Source organism: Motacilla alba, chromosome 4 (genome assembly GCF_015832195.1).
Source record: "Motacilla alba alba isolate MOTALB_02 chromosome 4, Motacilla_alba_V1.0_pri, whole genome shotgun sequence".
In the NCBI taxonomy this organism is placed as follows: Eukaryota; Metazoa; Chordata; class Aves; order Passeriformes; family Motacillidae; genus Motacilla; species Motacilla alba.
In genome coordinates, this window is record NC_052019.1 from 39128076 (window position 1) to 39154583 (window position 26508).

Consider the following 26508-nt stretch of genomic DNA (forward strand, 5'->3'; position numbering starts at 1 on the left):
GACTATATAGACAGTTGAAATTTCTGAGCTGTTTATGCATACCAGAATAAATCACATTTATAGATGCAGCTTGGATCCAGTTGGTTTTGTAACTAATCGAATTACGGTTATATTGGTATAATTCAAAATATTGAGTGAAATAAACTGGAAAAAGAATGCAGTAGACTACAGTGATAAATAGATGTCATTGATAAACAAACTGTACAAAGTCTTAGAATAATTGGAGGTGAACTTGTCCGTTGTTCTGTGAGGGGATTTAGAATGCTACTGTTGAAATTGGTTGTGGGCAGCTCAGTCATGGAAAGATTACTGGCTACATTTGGAAAAATAAACTAAAATAAGAATATGGTAAATAAAATCGTATATTTTTTTCCATATTTAAAAATGTATTCTTGGGAAAAAAATTCCTTAGAAAAAGGAAATCGATTGTTTCTTTTCATCTATTTATAAACTGCCCAACTCTTTATATGAAGAAAGAACTAAGAAATTTGTGTCATTTAACTCTGTACAATAATTTTAAGCTTTGAAATGAGTAAAACATTCTGTACTGTAGCTATTTTAATCTTATTTCTGTACTAGATAGCTCAGCTGTGCAAGCTACAATATTGATTCATCTGAGTGGAATGAAATATGACTAGCAATAGGGATACAGAAAATTCTGTTGATCTGATTTCTTTTCCCGGCCACTGTTCCTCACCATGAATACCTTAGCTTCTAATAGTTCAGCCGAAGAGTGAAAAAAAAGGCTCTGTGATCGGAGCAGTAGCTTCAAAACTGTAGCAAATTTAAGCTCATGGTTTCCCTAGTGTTGTGGTACTACTCTCTTTCTTCCTCTATGCCACTCTAGAATCTCACAGAATCACAAAACAACCTGAGTTGGAAGGACCCCACAAGGATCATCAAATCCAGCATGTGGCTCTGCATAGGACACCCCAAGAGTCACATACGTACCGGAGACCATTGTCTAAATGCTTCTTAAACTCTGTCAGGCTGGTGCTGTGACCACTTCCCTGGGGAGCCTGCTCCAGTGCCCAACCACCCTAAGGGAGAGGAACCTCTTCCTAATATCCAACCTAAACCTCCCCTGACACAGCTTCATGCCATTCCCTTGGGTTCTGTCGCTGGTCACCACAGAGAAGAGATCTGCACCTGCCCCTCTGCCTTCTGCTTGTGCAGAAGCTGTAGACCCTAATGAGGTCTCCCCACAGTCTCCTCCAGGCTGAACAGACCAAGTGACCTCCGCTTCACCTCCAGATTCTCCATCATCTTTGCTGCCCTCCTTCGGACACTCTCCAGTTGCTTTGTATCCTTCCTATATTGTGGTGCCCAAAACTACACACAGGACTTGAGGTGAGGCCACCCCAGTTCACAGCACAGAGGGACAATCCCCTCCCTTGCCTGGCTGGTGATGCTGTGCCTGATGCCATCACGTTGGCCCTCCTGGCTGCCAGGGCACTGCTGAATCATGTTCAAAGTGCCATTGACCCAGACCACCAGATCCTTTTCCATGGTGCTGCTGTCCAGCCTCTTGTTCCCCAGTTTGTACATACATACAGGGTTTTCCTATCCCAGGTGGAGAATCCAGAACTTGTGATCCTTAAACTTCATACAATTGGTGACTGCCCAGCCCTCCAATTTGTCTGTATCTCTGCAGGACCTCTCTGACTTTGAGGGAGTCCATTTTAGTATCAGGGGCAAACTTAAGAGCCCTTAGAGTTGTGTGCCCAAGTTGTCTATGCAGACACTGAACACCACTGACCCTACAATGGAACCCTGAAGAGCCCCTTCAGTGACAGGTCACCAGCCTGATGTCACCCCATTCACTATGAACCTTTGCACCCAACTCGCGAGCCAGTTGCTCACCCTTTGTACAACATGTTTATCCAGGTGTGTGCTGGACATTTTGTCCAGAGGGATCCTATGAGAGACAGGACTGAAAGCTTTATTTATATCAAAAAATATTATATCAACTGGCTTACCAGCTGCTTATGCTACCTACAGTACAGTGATTTAGTGATATCACTGTGTAGAGTCACTAGTATATGGCAGCATAAAATATATAAATGATAAAAATCACAGTGAACAGTGTTTGTTTTCATATTTAAAATATATAAAGAAACATTACTTCCTTTCTTATTCATACCTTTTCCTCCCAAGACATAACAGGCAGCACACTGAAATCTCCAACCTATTTTCTACATTCAAGTCCAGGAGAGATATCATGATACTATTTTTTTTCAACAGACTCCTTTATTGCATCCAAAGAAATGCAATAAAACATTGTAATAATAGTTTGAGTGCCATCACTTTAGCTTTAAATTGCAGTGGGAACAATTATGTACACCTGTCTTAGCAGCAAGGATGAAGAAATAAATGCAGGAAACAACGCCTCCAGAGAGCTTCATCAAAGATTGGAGGCAGAAAACAGGGCTTACAGTACCTTTTATCCCAGCCTTGACAGATGACGTCAGATTCCAGTCCCAGCAGTGACATTTCTTAACTGCTCAGACCTTGAAAACATGCGTTGGAACTACTGTGATTCAAGTGTTCATCTCTGAAATGTTTCTTTTCCTAGAACATCTCTTTGCTCATGCTGTTACGCTGCAGATTATTTACTGCATGCCTTCGCTGAGTAGATGACGGTTTTTACTCTGCATCAAGCCTTTCAAAATCCTCGTTCTAAGAGCAACGCTACTTTATATGTTAAGGGCTAAGCAGCAGCATTCAGATGAAATAAAGTATCTTCCTTGTTTTAAAGATGCTGCCAGTTCTGCACAAACACAGAGGAAACTGTCATAACACAATCTATGTGCCAGAGTAAAGCTATAAAACAGTTACTAAAATACCTTAAAAAGCAGGAAAGACATAGTTCATAAAACAGTTGAAGAATTTTACTTACATAAATGCAACATAGAGACCTGAATATCTTTTTACACTTATAAGTCATGTGTGTTTAGCAAATAAAACTAATTTTCATTCAACTAATTCCATCCTACATTATGGCATTAATTATTTTACCTTTTATTAGGAAAGGTTTTGCCTGATGCAAGGGCTTTGTCTGCTTTGGGGAAATTATTCCTTTCCCAGTCACACTGATCAACTTTTTCACATGAACTCACAGATCTTGTATTATAGTCTATTTCAGATACATCTGACAGAACAAATGAATAAATTTTTAAAAAATCCAAGACTAATAATAAACTGTCCTTGCTTAGTTTTAAAATGAAATCTGGTTTTGCAGAATTGGATTTTAGTGGAATTCTGCATCTATTCATTATTTAATCAGATACATATTTCATTTCTGTCACTTTCCTAGGGATTAAAATATATTTGCCAGTGAGATTCAATAGAAACCATTTTTATAATAGTTCAATATTTAATCTCCAAGCAATTGACAACTAATTGTTGTTGACATTTAATTGCATGATTTTCTAAAGATCTCTTTTGTTAAAGAGCTCACAGTACAGGTCAGTAATATGCAGAACACGCTTCCCACGCACACTCTTCTCAGGATCCTAATGCTGTCACTGAAGATGGAGATGATTCCTACCCTAGATGTTCTGGGTAATTGTGCAGTGAGAGTTTACTGCTGCTGTTTACACGTACAGCCCATACAGGCTCCTTGCGTATGACAGTGCAAAACTGTCAAATGCCCACAACGTACCTGTTCTGCTTGACCTGTATGTAATTGTAGACAACCGAAAAAAATTATTGATGAATTAAATTTGTATTGTATAAAAATTTGGACATGTATGACTTTCCTTCTAAATGAAATTCTGCTGGTTGCATCTGCTGTGTCATAATGGAGAGTGGAACAACCAGAGAATGAATCTTCTGCCATCAGATGCTCCCTTCAGCATGTGTGGGGTACTAGTGAAGCACTCTTGTGTCAGTGGGTTCAATGTAGCTTTGCCATGCTGGATGAGAATAAAATGTTTCAGGTGCCATTTGAGCTGTGGGGCACAGCTCCTCTCAGAGCTGGAGGAGAAGGTTATTACATGGAAAACATATTATTCTCTGCTCTCTTCAGATATTCAAGTTCCAGGCCTCTCTGGCACTTCCAGCATTATCACATCCAACTTTTTCAAGTATTTATCTATTTTTATCTCCTTATCCTCCTCGGGCCTATGCTGTACTCTGTTGCCTGGTAATGAGGACCATTTGGAATCCTGTCCAAGGGACAGTGTGATGTGCTCAGGGATACACAGCACTGGCCCAGGAGCAGAGCTGTCAAACCACACTTCGGAGGCTGGGTTAAAGGGACTTGTCACCCTAACACCCTCCTGATGCTGTGTGTCTTTAGAACATCTGGCATTTCCCACGGATAAATCACACTAAAGAGAAAACATGGCGCTTCTTCTGCTATATTATCCTCGTGAGCAAAAGCTTTATCTGTTTGACACCCATCACACAGAATGGTCAGGAGGGACTGTTCTCTCCTATGGGTCAGGGACACCACACGTGCCAGATCCTGGGATGCCAAGAGTCCTTCCCTATCCCCACAGAGTTGTGTGAGACAGACACCACAAAAAAACTCAAGCTCCAAAACCGTAAGTATTTATGGTGAACGCAGAACACAGACATTTATGTTTTGAAGACCTTGGCGTTATTATACAATCACTATCATTATGCAGTCATTGTATCAGAATGCTACAAATTACTATTAGTACAGTAATTTGATATTATACAGCTTTTATTTTTTTAAATTTATTTTTGGTTTCAATTACATCATTCTGTGTGTTGTCAGCACATTTACAAAATGGAAAAACTAATCTCTCCCAGCAGGCCCTCAGCAAAAGCAGATATAAGCTTTAGCTTTGTGTTTCAAGCAGGCCCAACAGACACCAAGCCCGGGGGCGGGTTAGCCCACACGAAGCTGTCACGGACAGCCGCGCCCCGACCCTCCACAGCGGAGCCACGATTCCCGACCGTCCACAGCGGAGCCCCGATTCCCGACCCTCCACAGCGGAGCCCCGATTCCCGACCGTCCACAGCGGAGCCCCGATTCCCGACCCTCCACAGCCGCTCCCGCCCCTCTCCCGGCCCCGCCTCGCTTCGGCTCACGCGCCCGGGGGCGGCTCGCGGCTGCCGGAAGTGGCGCGCGCCGGGGGCGGGGCTGCGGGCCGCGTGGCGCGGGAATGGAGGGACAGCTGGAGAGCCCGGCCATGGGGCCGGGAGGGCAGCGGGAAGTAGCGGAGCAGCTGGAGGACCCGGCCGTGGGCTGGAGCGGGCAGCGAGAGGTGGTGGAGCAGGTGGAGTGCCCGGCCGTCGAGCCGGGTGGGCAGCGAGAGGTAGTGGAGCAGCTGGAGAACTCGGCCGTGGAGCCGGGCGGGGAGCGGGAAGTGGTGGAGCAGATGGAGAGCCCGGCTTTGGGGCCGGGCGGGCAGCGGGAAATAGCGGAGCAGCTGGAGGACCCGGCCGTGGGCTGGGGCGGGCAGCGAGAGGTGGTGGAACAGCTGGAGAACCTGGCTGTGGTGCCGGGCGGGCAGCGGGAAGCGGTGGCGCAGATGGAGAGCCTGGCTGGGGGTCCTGAAGGGCAGGGAGAGGTGGTGGAGCAGCTGGAGAGCCTGGCCGTGGAGCCGAGAGGGCAGGGAGAGGTAGTGGAGCAGTTGGAGAGCCTGGCCGTGGAGCCGGGAGGGCAGCGAAAGGCGGTGGAGCAGCTGGAGAACCCGGCTTTGGGGCCTGGCGGGCAGCGAGGGGCGGTGGAGCAGCTGGAGAACTCGGCTTTGGGGCCTGGCGGGCAGCGGGAAGTGGTGGAGCAGCTGGAGAACTCGGCTTTGGGGCCTGGCGGGCAGCTGGAAGTGGTTGAGCAGCTGGAGAACCCGGCTTTGGGGCCGGGCGGGCAGCGGGAAGTGGTGGAGGATATGGAGTGCCTGGCCGTGGAGCCCGGAGGGCAGCGAGAGGTGGTGGAGCAGCTGGAGAACCTGGCCGTGGAGCCGGGCGGGCAGCGGGAGAACCTGGTCGTAGAGCCGAGTGGGCAGCGGGAAATGGTGGAGCAGCTGGAGAACCTGGCCGTGGGACCGGGCGGGCAGCTGGAAGTGGTGGAGGAGATGGAGAGCCTGGCTGTGGGGCCTGGCGGGCAGCGAGAGGTGGTGGAGCAGCTGGAGAACCCGGCCGTGGGGCCGGGCGGGCAGCGGGAAGTGGTGGAGGAGATGGAGTGCTTGGCCACGGGGCCGGGCGAGCAGCGGGAAGTGGTGGAGCAGCTGGAGAACCTGGCCGTGGGGCCGGGAGGGAGGCGGGCGGCCGAGCAGGAGATGGTGCAGAGCCCTGCGGAGGGCGGTGGGGAAGCCCAGGCCCCTCTGCCCCCAGCCGCGGGACCGCGCCGGTCACCGCCGCCCGCCTGGCCCCGCTCTCCCGCTGCCGACGTGCCCTCGTCGGACTCGGACAGGTGGGTTCACCCCGGCGCTCCCCCCGGGTCGCCCCTTGCTCGCCGAGGCGTCGGGCGGCGGCGCGGGCCGCTGGCGCCGTGGCTGAGCGCCCCAGAGCCCGGTGTGCCTGCCCGCCGCCTCCCCCCGCCCCGGTGTTTCACCCTCTGGAGCTTCCCATCAAAGGTGTAATTTTCAGTTACATGTTGCTAGGAGTCTGTTAAATTAGTCTCCAGAATAGTGCTGTAAAGGTGTAGGATTTAACGAAAGCATGAGTTTGGTGGTTGTGGCCTGGAGAGTGTGGGCCCCCCACCGGCTTGAGGTGGTCCTCACAGAATGCACCTGCGGCTCTTGGGGAGGGACACCGGCGGTGTTACTGCTGAAAAACCGAATGTATATTCCTACAAGGTAGGGAGTTTGCACACTGTACCACGTGCTCTGATGTTCGCATCTCAGTGGCGAAGCTCATTCTCGGCTTCTTTTTTTTTCTTTTTTAATGGGTCCATCTTCTGCTTGCTGCATCTGTGCTTTGATGTTCAGTGTAGTTGGTGAAAGGTAACTAGTTAAATGTGGGCTCTGTTGCAGTGTTAGAAGTCTGCACTTTGGTTGTTGCAATAAGACTTGTGTTTTCTTATTTGGCTGGTGCAGCAGGATGGCCATGTGCTTCTTTTGACGAGAGGAGGCTAAAATGAAGTCTAATAATCTCCTCTTAAAGCTTCATTAACAGTTAATTGATTCAACTTTGACTTCAGAAGTACTTTTGTTGGTTCAAAGTTTTCCTTGAATATCATGAAGTGATGGAAAGTGAAATTCCTGACTTCCAGGGGCTTCACCTCTGTCTAGTGTTTTTTACTTCCAAAATCTGTTGCGCTGATGAACCCTAAAGGTGAAATTTTCTTAACTTATCTGTCTTGCATGTATCTCAGTCTTTGTTTTGTTTTTTCTTCAACTCCCTCCACTGATCAGTCTCTTAGTCTGATTTTTTTTGTCTTTCTGCTATATTGATGTTGTTCCAAGAAGTCTACATTGGACCTTTTCAAAAGGCTTATTTGGAGAGGTGCTCTTATTTCTTGTCATTACTATTAGCATTTGTTGGAATAAAGAAAGGAGCAATAGAAAGCCATCCACTTACTTGGGAATGAGACTGGTATTACAGGAATGTAGATTGGAGTGAGGTTGTTTTTTTTTTTTTTCAGGTAAGAAAGGTTATTTTGCAAAAGTTTGCTTATCTCAGTGTATTTTTTGGTAAGGTTTGTATTGTGTTTCTTAAGTTAGTAGGATTAATTGCTCCACATTTTTTTCTTCCACCAGCCCTTGAAGAACTTGGGCCTTTGCTAAAATGAACATGTTGATATGAATAAGGACTGGTTTCTTACTCCACTCTTTACTTGAAATATTAAGAGTCTGGGACAATAAACATCTCGTACACATGTGATAGTGAGAAATACTGAATTACTCTGGGAATATTTACCAGGGGATTTGGACAGGACATGAATTACAAAACTAATCCATTTTATTTACAAAAACTCAGTTTCTTTTTCCCCTTCATTGTGCAAGATACTTTGCTTGGAATAAGTATTTTCTTAACTTTCACTCAGTGTTATGCTAATGTTGGGATTTTACAAGAACTGTGACTGTAAGAAGGCAGTATTGTAACTCCTGTGTTTGTTTTTTTTATTCAGTGATACAGATTCAGATAGTTCATCAAGTACACTCTCCTCTTCATCTTCGTCTTCATCTTCAGCAGTATCTGATGAAGATGATCATCCAAATGAGAAGGATAACAGATCTTACTGTCTTAGGACAAAGGATGAGTTGCCTATTGATGTAAGTACAATGTGGTATATTTTAAACCCTTTCCTACTAACCCAACTAAAAATCAATATTTTAAGTCAGTCCTCCTGTGTCAGGATGAGGATAGAATCAGAATAGGAAAAGAGAAACTCCAAGGCTGAGCTTGACACAGTTTAGTAGGTAAAGCAAAAGCCACCCACACAAGCAAAGCAAACCTAGAAATTAATTTACCACTTTCCATGGACAGGCTGTTCATCAGTTCTGCCATCCCCAGCAAAGCTGTGCTCCATGCGTAACTGTTGTTATGTCCAAGACATACAAACACCATCACTAGAAATGTCCCTCATTCTCCTTTTTCACCCAGCTTTGTATGCTGAGCATGATGTTATGTGGTGTGTGATGTTCCTTTGGTCTGTGAAAGTCACCTGTGCTGGCTGTGCCCCTCCCAACTCCTTTTGCACCTCCTCACTGATGGGGTGGCATGAGAGGCAAAAAAGGCCTTGGCTCTGTGTAAGCCCTGCTCAGCAATAGTAAAAACATCTCTATATTGTCAGCAGTGTTTCCAGCACAGATGTGAAACACAACCCTGTAACAGCCACTGTGAAGAAAATTGCCTTTTGTGCAGTGAAACCCACCACAGTTAATAACCTAGAAAGTCATGTGTTTTGGGTATATGTATTAAGGAGTGTTAATGGAATTGTTTCAGAAATCTCTTGCTTTGAAACAAGGATTGGCAGATACTGTATATAGTGAGGCAGAAGGTACTATTTTGAGATACAGGATCAGAATTTTACCTTCCTGCTTGTCTTTGGCCTTTCAATTCTCTTACAAAAGTGACTCAGTTAAGTCTTAGCAGTGAACTTGGTTTAATGTTGGAAAAAACACTTGCCAGTAGAAGGGTGTGGTGTTTTTATCTGAATTCATGTTTGTGTTCAAAGGTGTAACATTTGGGAAAGTCTTGGCCTATTTCATCTTTGCATTGCTCTCTAAGCCTTTGCCAAACACTTTAGAGTGAAGATTATAAGGTGAGGTGTTGATAACCCAGGATGAGACCCTTCTGTGTGTGTGGGATTTTGTTTCTAGTTGTGGTCTTTAAAAGTGAGGTTCAGTGCTAAGATTTGAACTCTTAGCATTCACAGGGTGTTGAAGTTGAAGATAATGCTTACTCCATTTGCCTTGTGTGTCATAAAGTCTTTACTGAATTCATAGCAGCATACTATATAGGAATCTTAGTTTATGGGTAAATTTGAGGTAGATGATGAACTTGGTGTTAATCAGTCTTTGATAGAAGATCTTGCTCCTTACATGGGCAAAAGCCTAATTTGAATATTAGTAGTAGTAGTAGTCCTCATTTTTGTATCAGAAGTTTGACTTTTTGTGTTCTCTCTGATTTCTAGTACCAAATGCAACTTTCAGCTAAAAATAATTCTCTTTGTATAGGTTGTGATGTTTACATCTTCTGTAATGATCCAAATCATGGTATAAGTGTACAGACTGTATTTTGTTAAATCAGATTATATGCATCTGGTGTATTTTATCCTATATTGCCTCTTGCTGCTTACATTTTTCTTCTAGCATGCATTGAATGTTTTTGGAAGTGGTCTTATTTTTCGATTTCTGATTGTTTAATTACTATTATTAATCTCAGCAAATAATTAATAAATATTTAACATTTAATTTAAAATAAATATTTAATAATTAAATATTTAATAAATATTATTAATTATTAAGAATTATAATTATGAAGTATTGTGTTGTACTTTGAGCTTGGATGAAATGCCTGTCAATTGTTGGCTTTCTCCAGTTAAATAAAATTAGCTTTTGCTGGAGTTGTGATGAAGTATGTAGAGTAGTGTCTCTATAGGAGAGATTTCCTGAAAAGTGGTGGTCCCTCAAGATGAGTTCATTTAGGATGATTGTGAAAGATGCAAATCAAACTAAATTTTTAAAAATAAATCTTAAAAATGCCAGGGGATTTTTCCAAACTGTCAAATTTCTGCAGTGACAAAGTGCCTTTGTGTGATATTATATTCTAAACATAGACTTGATGTTTGCAGAAATTGCCTCCTGTTGAAGACTTATCAATAATTCTTCCAGATAACGTTGAACTGAAGCTCTTTGGGACAGTTTCCAGCGTCATTGAGCAGCTAGGTAGGCAAGATATGTTTGCTTTGTTTTTCATTATTATAATTTCTGTATATCTCTGCATGAGTTATGTTCTTATCTGTTCCTTCAAAATGTCAGTCCTGCAGTGTCCTGTTTCTGGGGGTAGCAGGTTGCTGAATTGGAATTTGAACTAACAGATGAAGTTTGTGTTGAATTATCTTTTATTTGGTTTGTATGCCTGTGTTTCTATGTGACTTCCTAGTTCAATTTCTTTTAATTCAAACCCCTTTTTTCTACTATGTATTATGGTTTTTATATTGATACTGCCCACAGTTAGTGTGTTTTAAGTGTTTTAAGAAAATTTTCCAGTCGTAGGTGCTATTTTTGAATAATCCCTGAATATATAGGAGCTGTATAACTGAAAGCACAGATGCAGTACAATGCAGTCCCAAGTGCTTGCTTGTTAATAGATAAGGACAGGCAAAATAATTGTTTCTTCAATAGTGCAAGTTTGTTTATTTATTTATGTCTTCATTCATTCCACTTTTGGCACCTTGAGCAATGAAGGCTGCCCATTGTCAGCAGTCAGAGGATGGTGTGACTAACATGATTTATGGGTGGAGGGTAAGCTTAATGGGATTGAGATACAGAATGGATGTAAGTTTACTGCAGGCATAGAGATTTAGGGATCTTTTTGGATCTGTGTGGGACCTCAGTATTTGATAAATGAAATGAAAGTTTTGCTGAAGCTCATATTACTAAAACATCCACAGTATGTTTGTATTTAAGCTATTTCAAGTTTTCATTCTGCTTGAATTGCATTCCAAGCAGTTTGCTTATGAAAATTAGAAATTAAGTTCAATTTTGAAGTTAAAGTATTTAGGCTGAATGTAATATGAAAGAAAGTATGTAACTTTTGCTATTAATTTTTCTTCTAAAAGACTTCAGGTAATACAGGCAATTCCTCTTCATTATTTTATTGTAGTGTGATTTAATTTCATTCATTTGCAGGAGGCTGGGAGGAGGGTGTGGAAGGTAGTAATCTGTTCTTTTCTACTTTGCTCTTTCTTGCTTATTGATAATAATGGGGACTTCAAGAAGGTTGTCTTCAGCTAAAATGGTAGTTTGAAAACAAGTTTTAAAAAACCAAGTTGAATCATACTTGCTATTATTCTTACTTTTGGTTTAAAATGCGAAGGTATAAACAAAACTGTTTTAAAGACTTCAGTTTTGAAAACTGTCCTTAATTGTAATCCTCACTGGTGAGTATAATGTTTTCAAATACCAGTTTACTGGTAGGTGAATTCTTCAGGCTGCATCTTACTTTATGTAATGTACATGTATAAAGTGTTGAATTAGATTTGTTGGTGAAATTTAGAAAACAAGCTAATAATCATAATGAAATAAAACCATATGAATGGTGTAAACCCCCAGGACATCTGTGATTATTTCCTTGCTTTAACCACCTTGCTTTATGACTTTTCTTTCTCCACATTTTAGTCTCTTTTCTTCTGAAAACAGGCATCAATTTCAGTTGATTTGTGGCTACATTAGGGATGTCAGCTAATTGGGGATTTTTAATTTTTTTTTTAATTTTTGAACTAAATTGATGCCTCTGTATACCAGGTTTGTATCTAGTCTGAAGGGAGTTGATTTCTCATTTGGAAGCCACCAATACTCTGACACAACAGTCAGTATTCTTTTTCTGTCCCTTTGATATTCCTTAGAATCTCTGCTGTTCTCTGTAGCAAGCTTCCAAGTTCATCAGTGTGCAGTGAGTGAGTGATACTTGTGAGTGGATATTTCATCCTCTGAAGTACATTTGAGGCTACTACGGTTTAGGTTCATGCTTGCTGTGCTGTAGCTGAAAGCAAAATGACAGTACTTTCTGTGAACTTCAGCTCAGCGTATCAGAATTTAATAAAACTTGTGCTGTGTTTTGCTTCAAGGTACTTAAAGAGAAGAGAAAAATTCACTGTGTGGGTTGGGACCTGGAAAGTAAACAGCTTTGGTGTACATGAGAAACTTTACCTGGAGCTATACTTTGGGCCCTGCAAGAGTAGAAACTGATAATTTAGGATGGGTTGGGGTAGGGGAAGCTGTAAGTCAGATAGGCTGGAGGGGGTAATGTTTCTCCTAAGTTTCATGGGACTGGTGCATTTTCAGAATATATTTTCCTCAGCCTACTGCATGCTGGGAGTTACGTGTGGTGAATCAAGTTGAGAATATTATCTGAGAGGTTTTGGTGTGTTGTTTTTGTAGGGTTTTTTTGTGTGGATATTTGGGGGGTTTTGTCTGTTGTGTTTTTTTGTTTTTGTTTTTGGTGGGTTTTTTTTTGCTAACGTATATTTCTCATGAGGTTTAAACAACACATTGGGTAGTTTCACAGTATATTTTATCTTAAAGGTAGGCACAAAAGAAATTGGTTTCACAAATTCTGTTGAAATTCATTGAACTATTAAGCCTGTAGGATTGTCATATCCTTGTTTGGCATGTTAAGTTTTTTGCAGATTGTGGTAGTAGCTGTAACTTAGCTTGGTGACATGATGATTGCTGAAAGTCATTTTATGGAAGTTCAGCAGTGATGATCTTGAGCTTTATTTGGAGTCTGAGTGACACTGTGTACTTGAGTGACTTTATTTGCTGATGGACAGGCATTGAGAATGCTTAATTGGAGCATTTTGTTGTTTTACAGGTAGAGAAGTTCAATCATCATTAGGCACAAATGAAGTATGAGACTTCTTTGGCATTAAATTGCAGAATGTCTAACAGATTGGGTATATGCGTTTATAAACACCATCAGTTGCTACTGTGACTGAACTGCCAGAAAGCTTTTGTGTTCTGGTGTGATTCTTAGGACTCTCTCTCTTTACCCCAGAGAACAATAATTCTGTAAGTAATATAAGCGTTGGAGAAGGGGTATGTGATTCTAAGCACTTTTGTGTGCAAGAATATTTGGTTGCAGCTCTACAAACTGAAGTAGGCAAGTAGTGCTGTGATTTGTTAAGTTATACTGCAATTAACTACATGTTGTTGAAACCTAAAGTTCTAATTTATTTTTTTATTTCTGCTTTAGTAATAATTGAATCACTGAGAGGCCTGCCTCCGGTAAATGAGGAAAGCATAATTTTTAAAGAAGATCGGCAAGCAGTAGGAAAGGTGGGTGTAAAATAAAAACTTGTTATTCTGATATAAAATTGAAAGTATTCTTTAGTGCTCCAGAAAGTAGAGTTGAAGTCTACTAAATGAAAGAGAATGCTTCCTTGATATGTAGTTTTTCTCTGTGCCTTTGACTCTTGCTATATTAATCTGTTTTTTTAATCTCAAGAATTCCAAAACCTGGAATTAATTGCATCCTTGCAGAATTGCACTGTCGGGTGAGTTTCCAGTGTTTGAGAGGGCTTGTGGAGAGGAAGAGATAGTTTTCAGATGTATAATATCTTGGAATAACAGCCTGTGTGCTCTTTTATTACCAGATAGGGGCAGTGGTTAGAGTGAAGTTTTATGAAAAATAGGGAATGTTTTCTTCTATGCTGTACTGTTCTGATTTAAGGCCAGTGAAGAATGTTTGCTGAGAGGGTTGTTGTACTGAATCTTCCGTTTTCTATAGAAGGAAAGCCATCATCTGCAATGGTTACTACTGAAATATCTCTAAATGCTGGATGTGGGTGGAATAAACTTAGCCTGAATTGCAGATGTTCTGTAAAACATGGCAGAATTCTCTGCTCTCCATGGAATTGGGGGACAAGCAGTAACTGTTGTAAAGGCATCTTGTTAAGATGAACTTGGAGGAAAAAATGATCAGGAGATTGTTCCCAGCATTATGAGACTTGAAAGCATAACAGACACAGAAAAACTGAGATTTGACAAAAGGAAGGATTACTGAGGATGTGAGAACTTACTGTTCCACATCATGAAAAAGAGTAGTTGGGGAAATACACTGTCAAACAAAATTTGGTAATAAAAAAAGTGTGAAAGGAACTTTTATTTGATGCTGCATTTTGAAAATATATTAGACTTCTTAAATACCAGTCTACAGTGAAATTAGCTACTACTAATCTGCTTGTAGTTTACTTAAACATTTTAATTTTATTTCTTTCAGATATTTGAGATATTTGGTCCTGTTTCACATCCTTTTTATGTGATAAGATTTAACAGCTCTGAGCATATCAAAGAGAAAGGTATTAATGTGCAAGATAGCATGTATTTTGCTCCATCAGTAGAGGACTTCACCCAGTATATATTTGCTGAAAAATTAAAACAGTGAGTCTGATTTATTTTCTAATCTGGTTATAATGTTTTTTTTATATAGCTAAAAATGTTGGATTAAAGTTGAGTCTTCAGTGAGAAACTCTAGTACTAAGCTTAACACTTTATATTTCCTTGAGATATTCTCAACTATGTTGTAGTAACAAGACTGTACTATTTTGCCTTCGAGAACAATGAGGAGTAGCTGTAAACTGCAAACCTTTAAAGTGCTGTAATTACTAAAGTTTAGTTTATTCTACTTAATATACTAAGCTTGCTTTCTTTTTGTACTGTTAACTGAAATACCACTACCAGAAAAGTTCACTGGTACTTCCTCCATACCCTCTAACACACATATTCATGAGTATGAAAAAGTTTTTCAAGATGAACTTTCCAGATTTTGTTGTTCTTTAGATTCCTGTATAGTTTCAGAACTGATAATAAACTAGTTTGCGTTCTGAACAAGTTTGTATTAATTTACTATTTTTATTTCATATTATAAGGCTGAAATTGAAATGCAGTTATCAATAAATCTATTTCACAATTGGAGGATAACAATTCTAGATAAAAATTACCCTCTAAATTTGCAAGAGAGGAGGGATTTGAGTGACAATGTAGTATGATGTTCAGAAACTTCTCAGCAGTGTTTGTGTATCCCAGTCTGACTGAGGAAAGTATCATGCATAAATAGGACTTGATGCCATTTAGAGGAAAGTGTACTCAAAGATACAGACTAAGAAATAAAACATAATAAATGACAGCTAGATATTAATGTTCTAATTATTGATGAGCAATCATCTGAAATAACTATAGGTTAGATATCTTTTGTCATACAAGTGACTTAGTTTCTGTTTATTAGGATTAGTTCTCAGGGGTTGGTTAATTATCTGCATTCATTACAGCTGTGCCAGGATTCATACTGAATAGTTCTTTTCTTTAGTGAGACCTGCAGGAGTCTTTTTTTTTTAACTTCCTCATTTCTGTGCAAGCAACAAGCATATTTTCTTCCCTTCAGTGAGGACCAAAATAGATCACTTTCTTGCTCTGACGCGTGTTTGTTTTTCTGCAGCATTTTGATGCCAGCTGGTCTTTGATTTGCGCTATTAAACTTTGTTGCTTAGCACTGTAAAGTGCACAGACTCTAATCATCTGCTTGCTGCATCAATAACTGTGTGCTGTACTCAGCATCTGAGATGGGAAACTTGTGTTTTACTTTGTTTCATGCTTTGGAAATAGTTTGAGAAACCATTTTTCATTTGGTAGTACTTCATTGTCATAGGTGGTAGAAACCTGGGTAAGATACTTGAGACTTCCAAGGCTTACCAGCACAGCTGAACAGTGCTTCAGACATTGTTTCTTGTCTTGATTAGGATGAGTAGTGTGACTTAAGTTACAGTACACTAAAACAGTAATTTATTTCTGGGTTTTGTCAGTCCCGTTACTTAAGCTTGTATGAACCATTTGGTTCTATTGAGGCTGCCTTTTGACGAAATAGTTTTCATTAAAAACGGATGAAGAATTTCTGATTTCTGAATTGTGCTGTAATGCTGTATGAAGACACTTCAATGCTATAAGAATGTGACGTGAATTGTAGAAAAGTCAAGTTTTGGTCAGTGATCCACTAGAAGACTTTTGCACCTTAGTAGATGGCAAATTTGATAACAAATAATTTTTTCCGCTTTTTCTTAATTTGTCTGTGTGCAGACCAGATTGTGGAGTATTACAGGCTTAGAGTTTCAAAACTGTGATGGTTCTTTGGAAAAGAAAGGAATCAAGATTAAGATCTGAAAGAAATTCTGAGTTTGAAGCTTTTTCTGAAATCTGAAATGCAATCTGCTTGCATTGTACAAAGTTGCAGTACTATGAATAAGCCTTACACTTTATAGAAAAATAAGTGAAAGTGTAGTGTAAAACTTTCTGAATGCAAAATAATTTGTTGCTAAAGATAGGCTTGTGTTGTATTGTCTGAAACCCAGTTCTGAAAAAGCTCATGTATTTTCATGATTTCTCTGAATTACCTTTTGTTAGACTTCAAGGTCTTACAGTATGCAACTTCACAAGTCAAAAGAATTACTATATTGTTCTTTGCAGAAGATATTAAATACCTTGGAGCATGAAAAGCAGTTTTTGTTTGCTGAAATGAGGAAGGCTGCTTTGGGACAGTGAGATAAGCTGCCTGACCTTGAATGGTTTAAAGTTTGCAGTCAGTGATGTTACATACTGCTGAATGACCGCAGGTCTTGGCAATTCTTGTGAGCTCTGGTATTTCTGGCAGGCATGTATTGCTCCAAAATAACAAGATGAAAGGAAGAAACAGTTCAGTTCGTAATAATAAGTTTTCTGCAGCTGAGAAATAACTTGTATAGAATCCTTATGTTCCTCCCTGTAATGTTTTCTTCTAATTGGACTTAAAAATGTCTTCCTTGCCTTCCTTTTTACTCATAGTCTCAAAAGTACATGTTGAACTTCATAGTTTTATAGTTAGGGATTGAGGCACAAGGTACCTCCAGATGACTTGCCAGTGCTCTCATGAGTGTGACTAAGCACCTCTGAAGTACAGGCTGCTGGTGCCGATGGTTATGTAGTTTTTTGTAGTTACTGCTACTTGATGAATACAAGTTGTTTTGTAGTTGCTGACTTGATGAATACATTAAAATCTTTCGGTTATTAGAGCAATGACTGAAGGCATTTTACACTGAACACATAGATGTTTTTAGCTGTGTGGTTCCATTTTGCAAGTAAAAATTTTCAGTATTGCACTGTTTTATAGTTTTTCTGCATAGATAAGGATTGTACCTTGACATTTCAGACCAAAACACATAAAATTTGAGAGCAGCATGGAAAAAACCTTCAACAGACTATTGGCAATGTAATTTAAATATGTTTCACAAATTCTTTGCTAATCAAAGAAATTACTTGATCTTTAGTGAAGGACTTTGCAGTGGGTTAACTGAATTAGACTAATCCAAATTTATTTTTGGTGCTTGTCAGGAAAGACAATTGAGTTTTTGTGTCTTTAAATGTCTTTTGCCTTGCAATTTAATTTTATGTTTACAAAAAATTAAAAGGTGAAACCTAGTTATCTCGCTAACACTGTCTTAATAAGATTGTAAGCCAAGCACTGAGGGTCTTTTGGTTCTGAATTTACTTTGCTGTAGTTATACTGAAAGCCTGTGTCCCGCTGAATGAGTTCATGTGTCCTACTGACTGAGTAGGTTCTTTTTAACTGAACATACATGTTCTGAAACCAGAAGAATAAGAATGCTTGAGATTGTAGTCAACAGTTAGCATTAGAAAGTTGCAGTGAACTACCTCAGTTCAGGTTTAAAAGGATTTGTGTAGAGAATATTGACTAAAACTTAGCGTTAGGATGTTTGACTGAAATGTTCGGTCATCGCTTGAAGCAGGAAGATTTTTCAAGAGTAGTGAAGCCCTGAGTTAACCTATATGTTACTGTTTGCTTATAAACAATATTAAAAACAAAGTAACTCTGAAAAGTGGAAGCTTCTGTTATGATAACTTATAGAAGATGCTAGCCTTCCTTTATCTGGATTGTCTAATTCGTGTTTTGTGTTTTTTTTCTTTCAGGGAAAAAGGTTCAGATGCATCTTGGAAGAATGACCAAGAACCACCACCTGAAGTAACTATAGAGGGTTTCTTTTTGTTTACTGTTTTTACACAAGTCATATGTGGAAAATATTCTGTGCAGAGCAAGTAATTAGCGAGCTTATTTTTTTATGGAGGCAAGACTTGAGTGTACCTCTTCACTGAAAGAAAGGATCGTGGACCTTGGAGAGGTCTCATAGTGAATGTAGAGAACTACCTGTCTCTCTGCTTGCTTTTTGGCAGCTGGCAAAAATGTGTATCTTCAGTTCCTCTAGTCCTTCAAGAACATATTTGACAACCTGAATGTTTAACTTCAGGTAGCAGTGCTTTTACCTTCCCTAATAATTTTGCTTCTGCTAGGAAATTTTTGTCCCTGCATTCTTTCACTGCAGCTTTGTCTTCAATTGGCCACAAGCATAGTACTCTGCAAACTTACTACTTGGACATTTAAGCTGTCTGTTCTTCCAAATTAACTTGACATCTCTGTTGCATTCCTTAAACGGCTTCGCAGTAAGCTTACCCTACAGTTTGCTGTTATAAAACAAGAGTTCCATGGGAGGAAATGGAAATTTTTCTTCCATAAAAAAGGCCATCATACAGGGTCATGTAGAATTAGCAGCTTCTTGTGACCATTGACATTGTTTGCTATAGGATCTGTAAATAGTTCTTCAGTGACTTTCTGTCAGTGGTCCTTAACTCCACTCTAGCTATACATTTTGTGAGTATTTAATAAGAATCACAAGGCTGGTAGTTTTATATCACAACAGTTAAATCACTTTTCCTTGCAATTTCTACTTTAAACATACACAAAGTAGTTGAAATTCCTAGAAGCCTTCTGTCCACCATAGTATTCTAAAGAGATCTGTCTACTTGTTTTGAATCTTCCAAATGCTTGCCTTTTTAGCATAATTCTCTTCTATGTAATATATGCTTCTCATTCTATAATTTGGTAGGAAAGGGTGTTTTGTGGGATTTGGGTTTTTTTTGGTAGGGGGTAACGGTTTGGTTTTGTTTCTCCAGTGTTCTAACTGATTTTTAGGATGGAACGAAATAGACTATTTCAGTTGGAAGAACCTAGAGCAGTCAGGGCTGACAAGTTCAAGGCTGATGCTGAAGCGTAAGCTGATGTGTGTTGTCAAAAGCATTGTCCAAATGCCTATTAAATACTGCCAGGCTCAGGATGTCAGCCACCTCTTTAAGAAGTCTCTAGCAGTGTTTGATGACCCTCTCAATAAAGAATTTCTTCATTATTTCCAGTCTGGACCTCCCTGGTACAGCTTTGGACCTTCCTACTCATCCTGTTACTGCATACCAGGTAGAAGAGATCAGCACCTCTTTCTCCCCTTCCTCAGGAAGCTGCAGAGAGCAATGAGGTTGCCTCTCAGCCTCCTTTCCACCAAATGAGGCAAGTCTAGGGTCCTTAGCTGCTCTTCACAGGACATGACTTCCAGTGCTGTCACCATCTTTGTTTCCTTCCTCTGGATGCAACCAACGACTTTGACATTCTTGATGTGTGGGCCCCAGAACTGCAGACACCACTCTGGGTGAGGCCCCCAAGGCTGAACGCAGTGGGACAGTCACCTCTGTTGGTTGTCTGCTCATGCTGTGCTTGATGCACCCCAGGATGGGGCTTTGGCCTCTGGGTTCCAGGGCACACCTTGCTGACCCACACTGAGCTGCTGCTGACCAGCACCCCCAGATCCCTCTTGGCAGGGCTGCTCTCCTGCCACTCCTCTCCCAGTTTAGACTTAAGCATGGTGTTACTTCATCCTAGGTGTGCATTATTTGGACTCATTACATTTCATCCCATTAATCATTGCCCAGGGCCTCAATCCACCTAGATCCTTTTGCAAGGCCTCCTGTCCCTCAAGAGAGATGATGGCAGTTTGATATCAGCAGACTTGCTCATGCAGCTTCTAAATGCTGCATCCAGATCATAGATAGATACATTAAACAGAACTGGCCCTGGAGCTGAGCTCTGAGGAGCTCTGCCGTTCAAGCAATTCTTCACCCGTTGCACCATGAATCTGCTCATCCAGCGCTGGACAACTTGTCCAGGAGGATGCTGTTAGGGACAGTATTAAATTTTTCATTCACAGTCCTTATTCCAGGATAGTTGTTCTGGCTTGAAGGAGAGATGTAGTAACATGATCTTTTCTGGGCTCAAAGATCCTGTAAGGATTTATCAGTCTGTCAACTTGGAATGTTGCTTTTTCCACAGTACTGAGTGAGGATGATGCCTTTTGAAGTACAGTTTTTGTTTCCTGTAAATGAAACAGAGCCGTGTGGTGCTAACTTCTCTCAAAGAGTGCTTGTCTGTCAGTTCTGACTGTAAATTGCCTTCCTTTCTTGTAGAGACATAATCTCACAGAGAATCATAATCTGAGAATTAGAAGTGTTGTATAAGAATTGGACTGTAGGTATGTTATCCATTGAGCTTTGAAAGACTGTACTTTGAGACTTCTGGTTAGTCTTAACTTGCTTTTGTTCTGCCGTTTTCTCGTGGTGATGATACCAGATGGGCTTATTGGCTAATTTTGAGCTCTTCTGTTCTTCAGTCATGTTATAAAACCTGTTCAAGAGATTAGTTTGTAGATAGGTAATGTGAGTTTGTAGGAACCCATGAAATTTTATTGGCCAAGTACAGTCAGTCAGATCTGCAGGTAGAGATTCATTGCCTTTTCCAAAGTTGTTTGTTTTTTCTTTAAGATTTTCCTTAATTTAAATTTGCTGTACCTCACTATAGGAAGGAACAAAGGAAGCTTGAAAAAAGTCAGTGATGACAAGGGTGGACACTCTTCTGACTGTGTGCTCTGTTTGGGAAAAAAACCACATCTAACATCTTGTAATCCTCAATTAGAATAATCTTTAGTTAGTTCTAGCAGTTAGAGTTTATACCATGCTATCCCAAGCTGTGAGAGTTGATGGGCTGATAGAAAGTAGCTTTTACTGTGAAGGTAATAGCTGCTGATAGGGGTGCAGATCAAATTTTATGCTGCTGATGCTTGAAATTGTCTCTTAGAGGCAGACCCTTTTAGAGACCTCAGATTGCAGCTGATTTCTTGCCAGTCCCTGTAGTAAGCTGTGTGCAATTGTTGGAGTCACTTCTTTTTCTGATAGTGTGAAGCTTCATTTTTGTATGAATGTTAAATTAATCTATGGTAGGCTTTTCTTACTTGCTACTTCTAGTTATATGGTAAACATTCCTTTTTGGCAGGCTTTTAACTAGCCCAGCTTATTTGTAGAGTCACTAATGCAATCTCTCCTAGCTCTGTCTTTAGGGTCAGAGGATGACAAAATGTGGTCTGTATGCTGCAAGGCTGGCAGCAGCAGATAACTGCAGTTTTTCTGTGGGGTGGCTTCTGTGGGATGTTACATGGAAATTAGGTAGCAGTAAAAGGTGTTCATTATTTGCTCAAATAATTTGAGCATAATTTGTTCAATTTGCTGTTCATTATTTCTGCATCACTGGAGTATGGTGTACTGGAGTTCTTCTAAAAAGCAGGAGTCAGTGAAAGATTTTACTTCATGGTATACATCATCTTGCTGTAGTTCTTACAGCTTTTTTGAATATGTCATCTAGTTATGTAGTAGAAGAAATAACTGTATTAAAATTAACTTCTGTGAGGCTTTTGAAGCACTGTTTTGGTGCAGTGTTTTTGAGATCCATGCTCTGTGTGTGTGATAGATAGAACTAAGCAGCATACTTTCAGAATTGGGAAGTAGGGGTAGGAACGAATCTTACCCCTTTTAAGTTGTAAGAGCTCTTTTTCAGGGAACTAATTAATGCTGATAGATTTCTTCCTGGTCCCTGATAACTTATCCTTAGTCATGTAAGCTAGAATTCAAAAGGTAGCAAAACTTTGTGTATCAAGAAGAAAACATTGCAGGGACATTGAATCTGTTGTAAATGACAACATTCCTCAAAGCTGAAAATTTCTTTGGAATAACATTGCTATTTTAAATTCAACAGGAAGTATTATTAAATATACTGCAGAAAATTTCAGTGTAGTGACAGTTTTAGAGTAGAGATTTTTTAATGTAGTTTTGATGCTGAATTATGTATTGGTTGCCAAGTTAATTTTTATTTATTTTAAAAATTCATTTTTTAATTCATTTTATCTGCAGTTAATCTTTGAAAGCTTTTATTCAGCCAGCTTCTTTTCTTACTATCATCTAGGCAATCAAACATTTGTGTTCAGCACTGGAATGTTGCTCTTTTCAGGAAAATTAGAAAGGATAATTGAGTCATGCATCAATTGTGTTATGATAAATTTTTGGTGTGTTAATTTTTTTCTTGTGCTGAGAAGCTAGCTGATTTTGTTTTTCTTACCAGGTTTTGGATTTCAGTGATGATGAAGAAGAAAGAGAGGCAAAACAGAAGAAAAAGAAACCTCTAAGTCAAGGAAGGAAGAAAGTCCGATCAGAAACACTTCCACCAAGTGAGTGAATGCTTTTGTCTGTTAATCTAAGTTTGGAATGCCCATTTATAACTATCTTAGTGATTGAGTTTTTCTACAGTTAATAGTAATTCTGTACTTTTTCAAGTTACATTTGAGTTTGTGGCCACATTCTATGTTTATTATTTTAGAACTAAAATTAGATTTTATTCTGTTGAAATGGAAGCCCTGTGGAAGGGAGGTGGTGTAGCAGCAGAGCAATTGTCAGGGGAAAGTCAAAGGCTCTTAGAACAGTGTTGATTGACACACAGTGAGGATTCTGAACAGATGCCACCATTTGGACTGGGGTTCATCTAAAACCTTTGAGTGCTGGGAGAAGACAGAGGAAGGCTGTGTGCAGTTTTTGGAAATCTACTTTTTTGCAATCAAGGGAGGAGATACAGGTCTTAGATGAAGAATTTACTCTGTCTAAATGGAAGCTCTTCCTCACCCATGACCTATAGATACTCTTCTAAATAACTCTTATTTTGTAGCCTGCTGAGAACCTTTCTGTTTACCTAATGCAGTCATTAGATGAACAAAGCTGTGTATAGATTTTCATAATATGAATTGTGATGAATATAGATCTTCATAATATGAAGAGAGCCTTCTTTACTCTCATTTCTCCTGCTGTTGTATCTGTTCCAGGTGCATGCTTGCAGCTGTGCTCTGTTTACCATAATCAAATTTTCTCTTCTCTCATGCCTCTCTACTGACAAAACTTTGATTTTTGATTGCCATTTTGTTTGAATAATTCATATTTCATTCCTCTTTTTCTGTTCTCATTGGTCTGCTTTGGGTGCATGCTTTTTATACCTCTCCCTTTATATATGACTGTCATTCCTTACCTTCTTCTACTGCTAACTTACCAGATTGCTTCAGTTATCTGCCGCATGGTGCTTCCCCCATTGAATTTCTCAGACTCCTGTGAGCTTGCTGCTCTTCCTTTGTAAAGCTAATATGCATTGTGCCCTGCTGAAACCCTTTTCTCTTGATCTGGGAGATCAGTAGCTGTCCTTTAATACGTTTTGTGCAGTGCAATCCTCCCTTGTATCAATCAAATAAAGCCACAGTCTTTCTTGAACTTGCTTTTGCCCTATGGTTTTGACAGTTTTTTTTTCCCTTAAGAGATGGATCTGAATTGTGCTGCACTTTCTCTTAATTACTGATGGTTTTTTTTTCTGTTAATCCAGCATACGTGTGTTTTCCACCACATCCTTGTTCTGCCAGTTTATTGCAGACCTGCCTTTGCCTAGGTTTTGCTGAGGCTGTTACTGGATGTTACTGTTACTATGGCTGTTCCATAACTGAGAATGCAGCAGGAGGAACTGCTGTACTCTGTCAAGGAAGACAGGTTTTGATTTGCTGTGGGTTTTTTGTAAATAAAATGGTGCACATAGAAGTTGTGTGCAATTTGTTTTGGCTGTAGAATTCAACAGCAACGATATATGTCACAAATTGAGGCACAAAGTCGGTCTCAGATAAAGACTTACATGAATATGTTAAAATTGTTCCTTGTTACAGTAGTTACAGTACACATGAAAGAACAAAAACACTTATTCAAGTACTTTACTTCAGTGCTTCCAGGAGGCCTGCTTGTACGAAAGGAATCTTTACTCCTAATCCCCCCCTGGAAATGAGTAGAAGTTCTGGTATCCAACTACCTTTCCAGACTTAAAAACATTTTCACCTTTGAAAATCTATGTAGTCTAGTGCCAAGGGTGAGTTTCACCCAGGTTTTTAAATTTCAGTGATTTTATGCGGTGTTACATTCCTGAATACCTTGCTGCTCCCAGCCATAAAATCCTTTTTGTTATGAACATTAAATGTTTGCTTAAGAGTGAGTTGTACAAGGAAGAATTTGTCTTAGAAAGATTAATGCTGAAAGCTAATTGGCTAGAGGTAGAGACTGTCCTTCTAGAGTAAGTTAATTTTATTAATGTGAGCTTGAATAATTTATTGTGTGTTGTGTCTATGCTGTCATACCAAATTGGGACTGAAAGCTGGATACCCCTTCAGTGTAATGCAGTGTTGACTTGTCTTTAGTTTTAAAATGTGTTGTTCTAAAATCTTGTTTTAAAAGCTCCCAAAATACTCAAAATTTCCTGAGATGCATTTATACAAATAGAAAGTCTAGAGGGAAAGAAGATGAAATTTCTTTTTAAAAGACTGAGTTTGCAACTCTCAGGATCATCCTTTTTATATTACTTCTATCAATCAAGATTAGTTACTAAACAGTAGATTAGCTGCCCTTATTTTATTCTTCATGTATTAGTTGCCAGTATTAATTGTTGATAAGATTACTTTACTAATTTCATTGACTTCAGCTTGAAAGATTTGTGAAGACTAAACCTGATCTTTCCAGAATAATATTACAGCTGTGTGTGGGGGGGTTTCTTATGTTTGTTTAGGTGAGAATAACGAATTTCATCACTCAGTGCAACAGCCTGCTTCAAGTTACTCAAGGGGATACCGTGGCAGAGGGTTCTCCAGGGGTCTGTTTCCTCCTCCATCAGGCCCTCGAGGGTTTTTCAGACCACAAGTAAGACCGCCACCGCCATACTTTTCAGACTGGAGGACACACCAGGAACCACCAGCGTTTCCACCACCTCACGGAAGAGAAAATCCAATGATGCAACAGTATGGCTTTCCTCCTCCAGATTTTGGTTATGTCAGTGATTGGCATCAATTCCACCCTCCACCTTCAAATATGAATATGATGTGGACAGGCCCAAACATGCACAATTCATCCTACTCATTTCTTCCACCACCACCGCCACCACCGCCACCACCTCCTCCTCCAGACAGCCATCCTCCTCAGTTCAGGCCTTACTGAGATTCCATACGGGTCCGTGTGGAGCACTGCAGTTTACAGGGAGAAAGAACAGTCTGCCAGGACTGCATTCCCTTATTTTGGAGATGCCTTCTTTTACTGCAGCGGTAGAACAAATGCAGAGTTTTGTGCTTTGTGGGACATCTGTAGGAAATTATTTTTTTCTATGTATGTTTTTTTTTTGTTTCCAAAAAGAAATTTATATGATAAAAGTAATTGAATATTGAGTAATAGTTTATTTTTATAATATCTGCTGCTTTAAAGATGATAAATAAAAACCTTATGGAGATTGGTATGTAGTGGTGGAAATCTATTTTGTAATAAATGTAACAGTTTATATAACTACTGTTAAGTATCAATGAAGGTATTTCACATAGACAATATTATAATATTTTCAGAATGGTGGTGTATTGCTATGCTAAAACATTTTTCTCAATTTCTGTATATTTTGAAACCTACATGGGAACTGAAAATCTGACATGTAAATTTTGAGCTAGGTTTTTCACTATATATAAAGCATAAACCACTACCCAGCTTTCAATACTTCACTAATTTCATATTAACTAAAAGACTACATCTGGATGGTTCTTTTTTTAAAAATATCTCGAGTACCTAGATCTGAGCTGGACCAGTGGCTGACTTGCTGTGTCACATTCAGTGTTGTGGGAATGGTTGTGGAAGATCAGCCTATTCATGGCATGTTTTGCATTTAATTGAGAATCTAAAACCAGCGTAATTTCTCTGGCTTGGCTCTAGCTTCTCTCGCTCCTAATACAGAGATGCTCATAAATACCTACTAGAGTGTGCAGTCAGCCTTTCTAGGAAGAAATCATCAGGTCTGTTGGAGAGAAAGCTATTTCAGAACTCCCTTGTTTAAATTTGTAAGTGCACCAGATTGCTATTTTGTCCTCTGAAATTATGAGGTTCATCAATTCTCCCAGCTTTTTCTGGGAGGGAGGTGAAGTTCTTAACCAAGGAACACTTGGAAGAGCTGCCACCTGTCCAAAGAGCTGGTCCTACAGTTGCACTTCCCTAGTTTCTACGGAAGTGACTCTGCCTGACTAGGAGGGAAGACCTTACAATGCATCAATGTTTTTTAAACAGGAGGAAAACTGTT

At 40.0% G+C, this 26508-nt stretch overlaps 1 protein-coding gene across 2 annotated transcripts; it reads left to right on the forward strand.

The window, feature by feature from the left end:
- The first annotated feature begins 5086 nt into the window (after positions 1-5086).
- Positions 5087-25686, forward strand: NAF1 (nuclear assembly factor 1 ribonucleoprotein). Of its 2 annotated transcripts, XM_038136256.1 has the most exons (9): positions 5087-5990; positions 6093-6388; positions 8048-8192; positions 10217-10310; positions 13342-13424; positions 14368-14528; positions 18102-18153; positions 22456-22561; positions 24970-25686. In XM_038136256.1, the coding sequence occupies exons 1-9, from the start codon at positions 5139-5141 to the stop codon at positions 25392-25394; spliced, it is 2214 nt and encodes a 737-aa protein (XP_037992184.1). In that variant the 5' UTR covers positions 5087-5138; the 3' UTR covers positions 25395-25686. The 2 variants fall into 2 exon arrangements, with proteins under 2 accessions (XP_037992184.1, XP_037992183.1); XM_038136255.1 differs by having other exon boundaries at positions 5087-6388.
- The last annotated feature ends 822 nt before the right edge of the window (positions 25687-26508 follow it).

Bases quoted from the DNA above. Each gene is read 5' to 3' on its own strand.
- NAF1 (XM_038136255.1), top strand. From the start codon at position 5,139: ATGGAGGGACAGCTGGAGAGCCCGGCCATGGGGCCGGGAGGGCAGCGG. The intron at 8,193-10,216 runs GTAAGTACAATG...TGATGTTTGCAG, and splicing joins AGGATGAGTTGCCTATTGAT to AAATTGCCTCCTGTTGAAGA. The intron at 22,562-24,969 runs GTGAGTGAATGC...ATGTTTGTTTAG, and splicing joins ATCAGAAACACTTCCACCAA to GTGAGAATAACGAATTTCAT.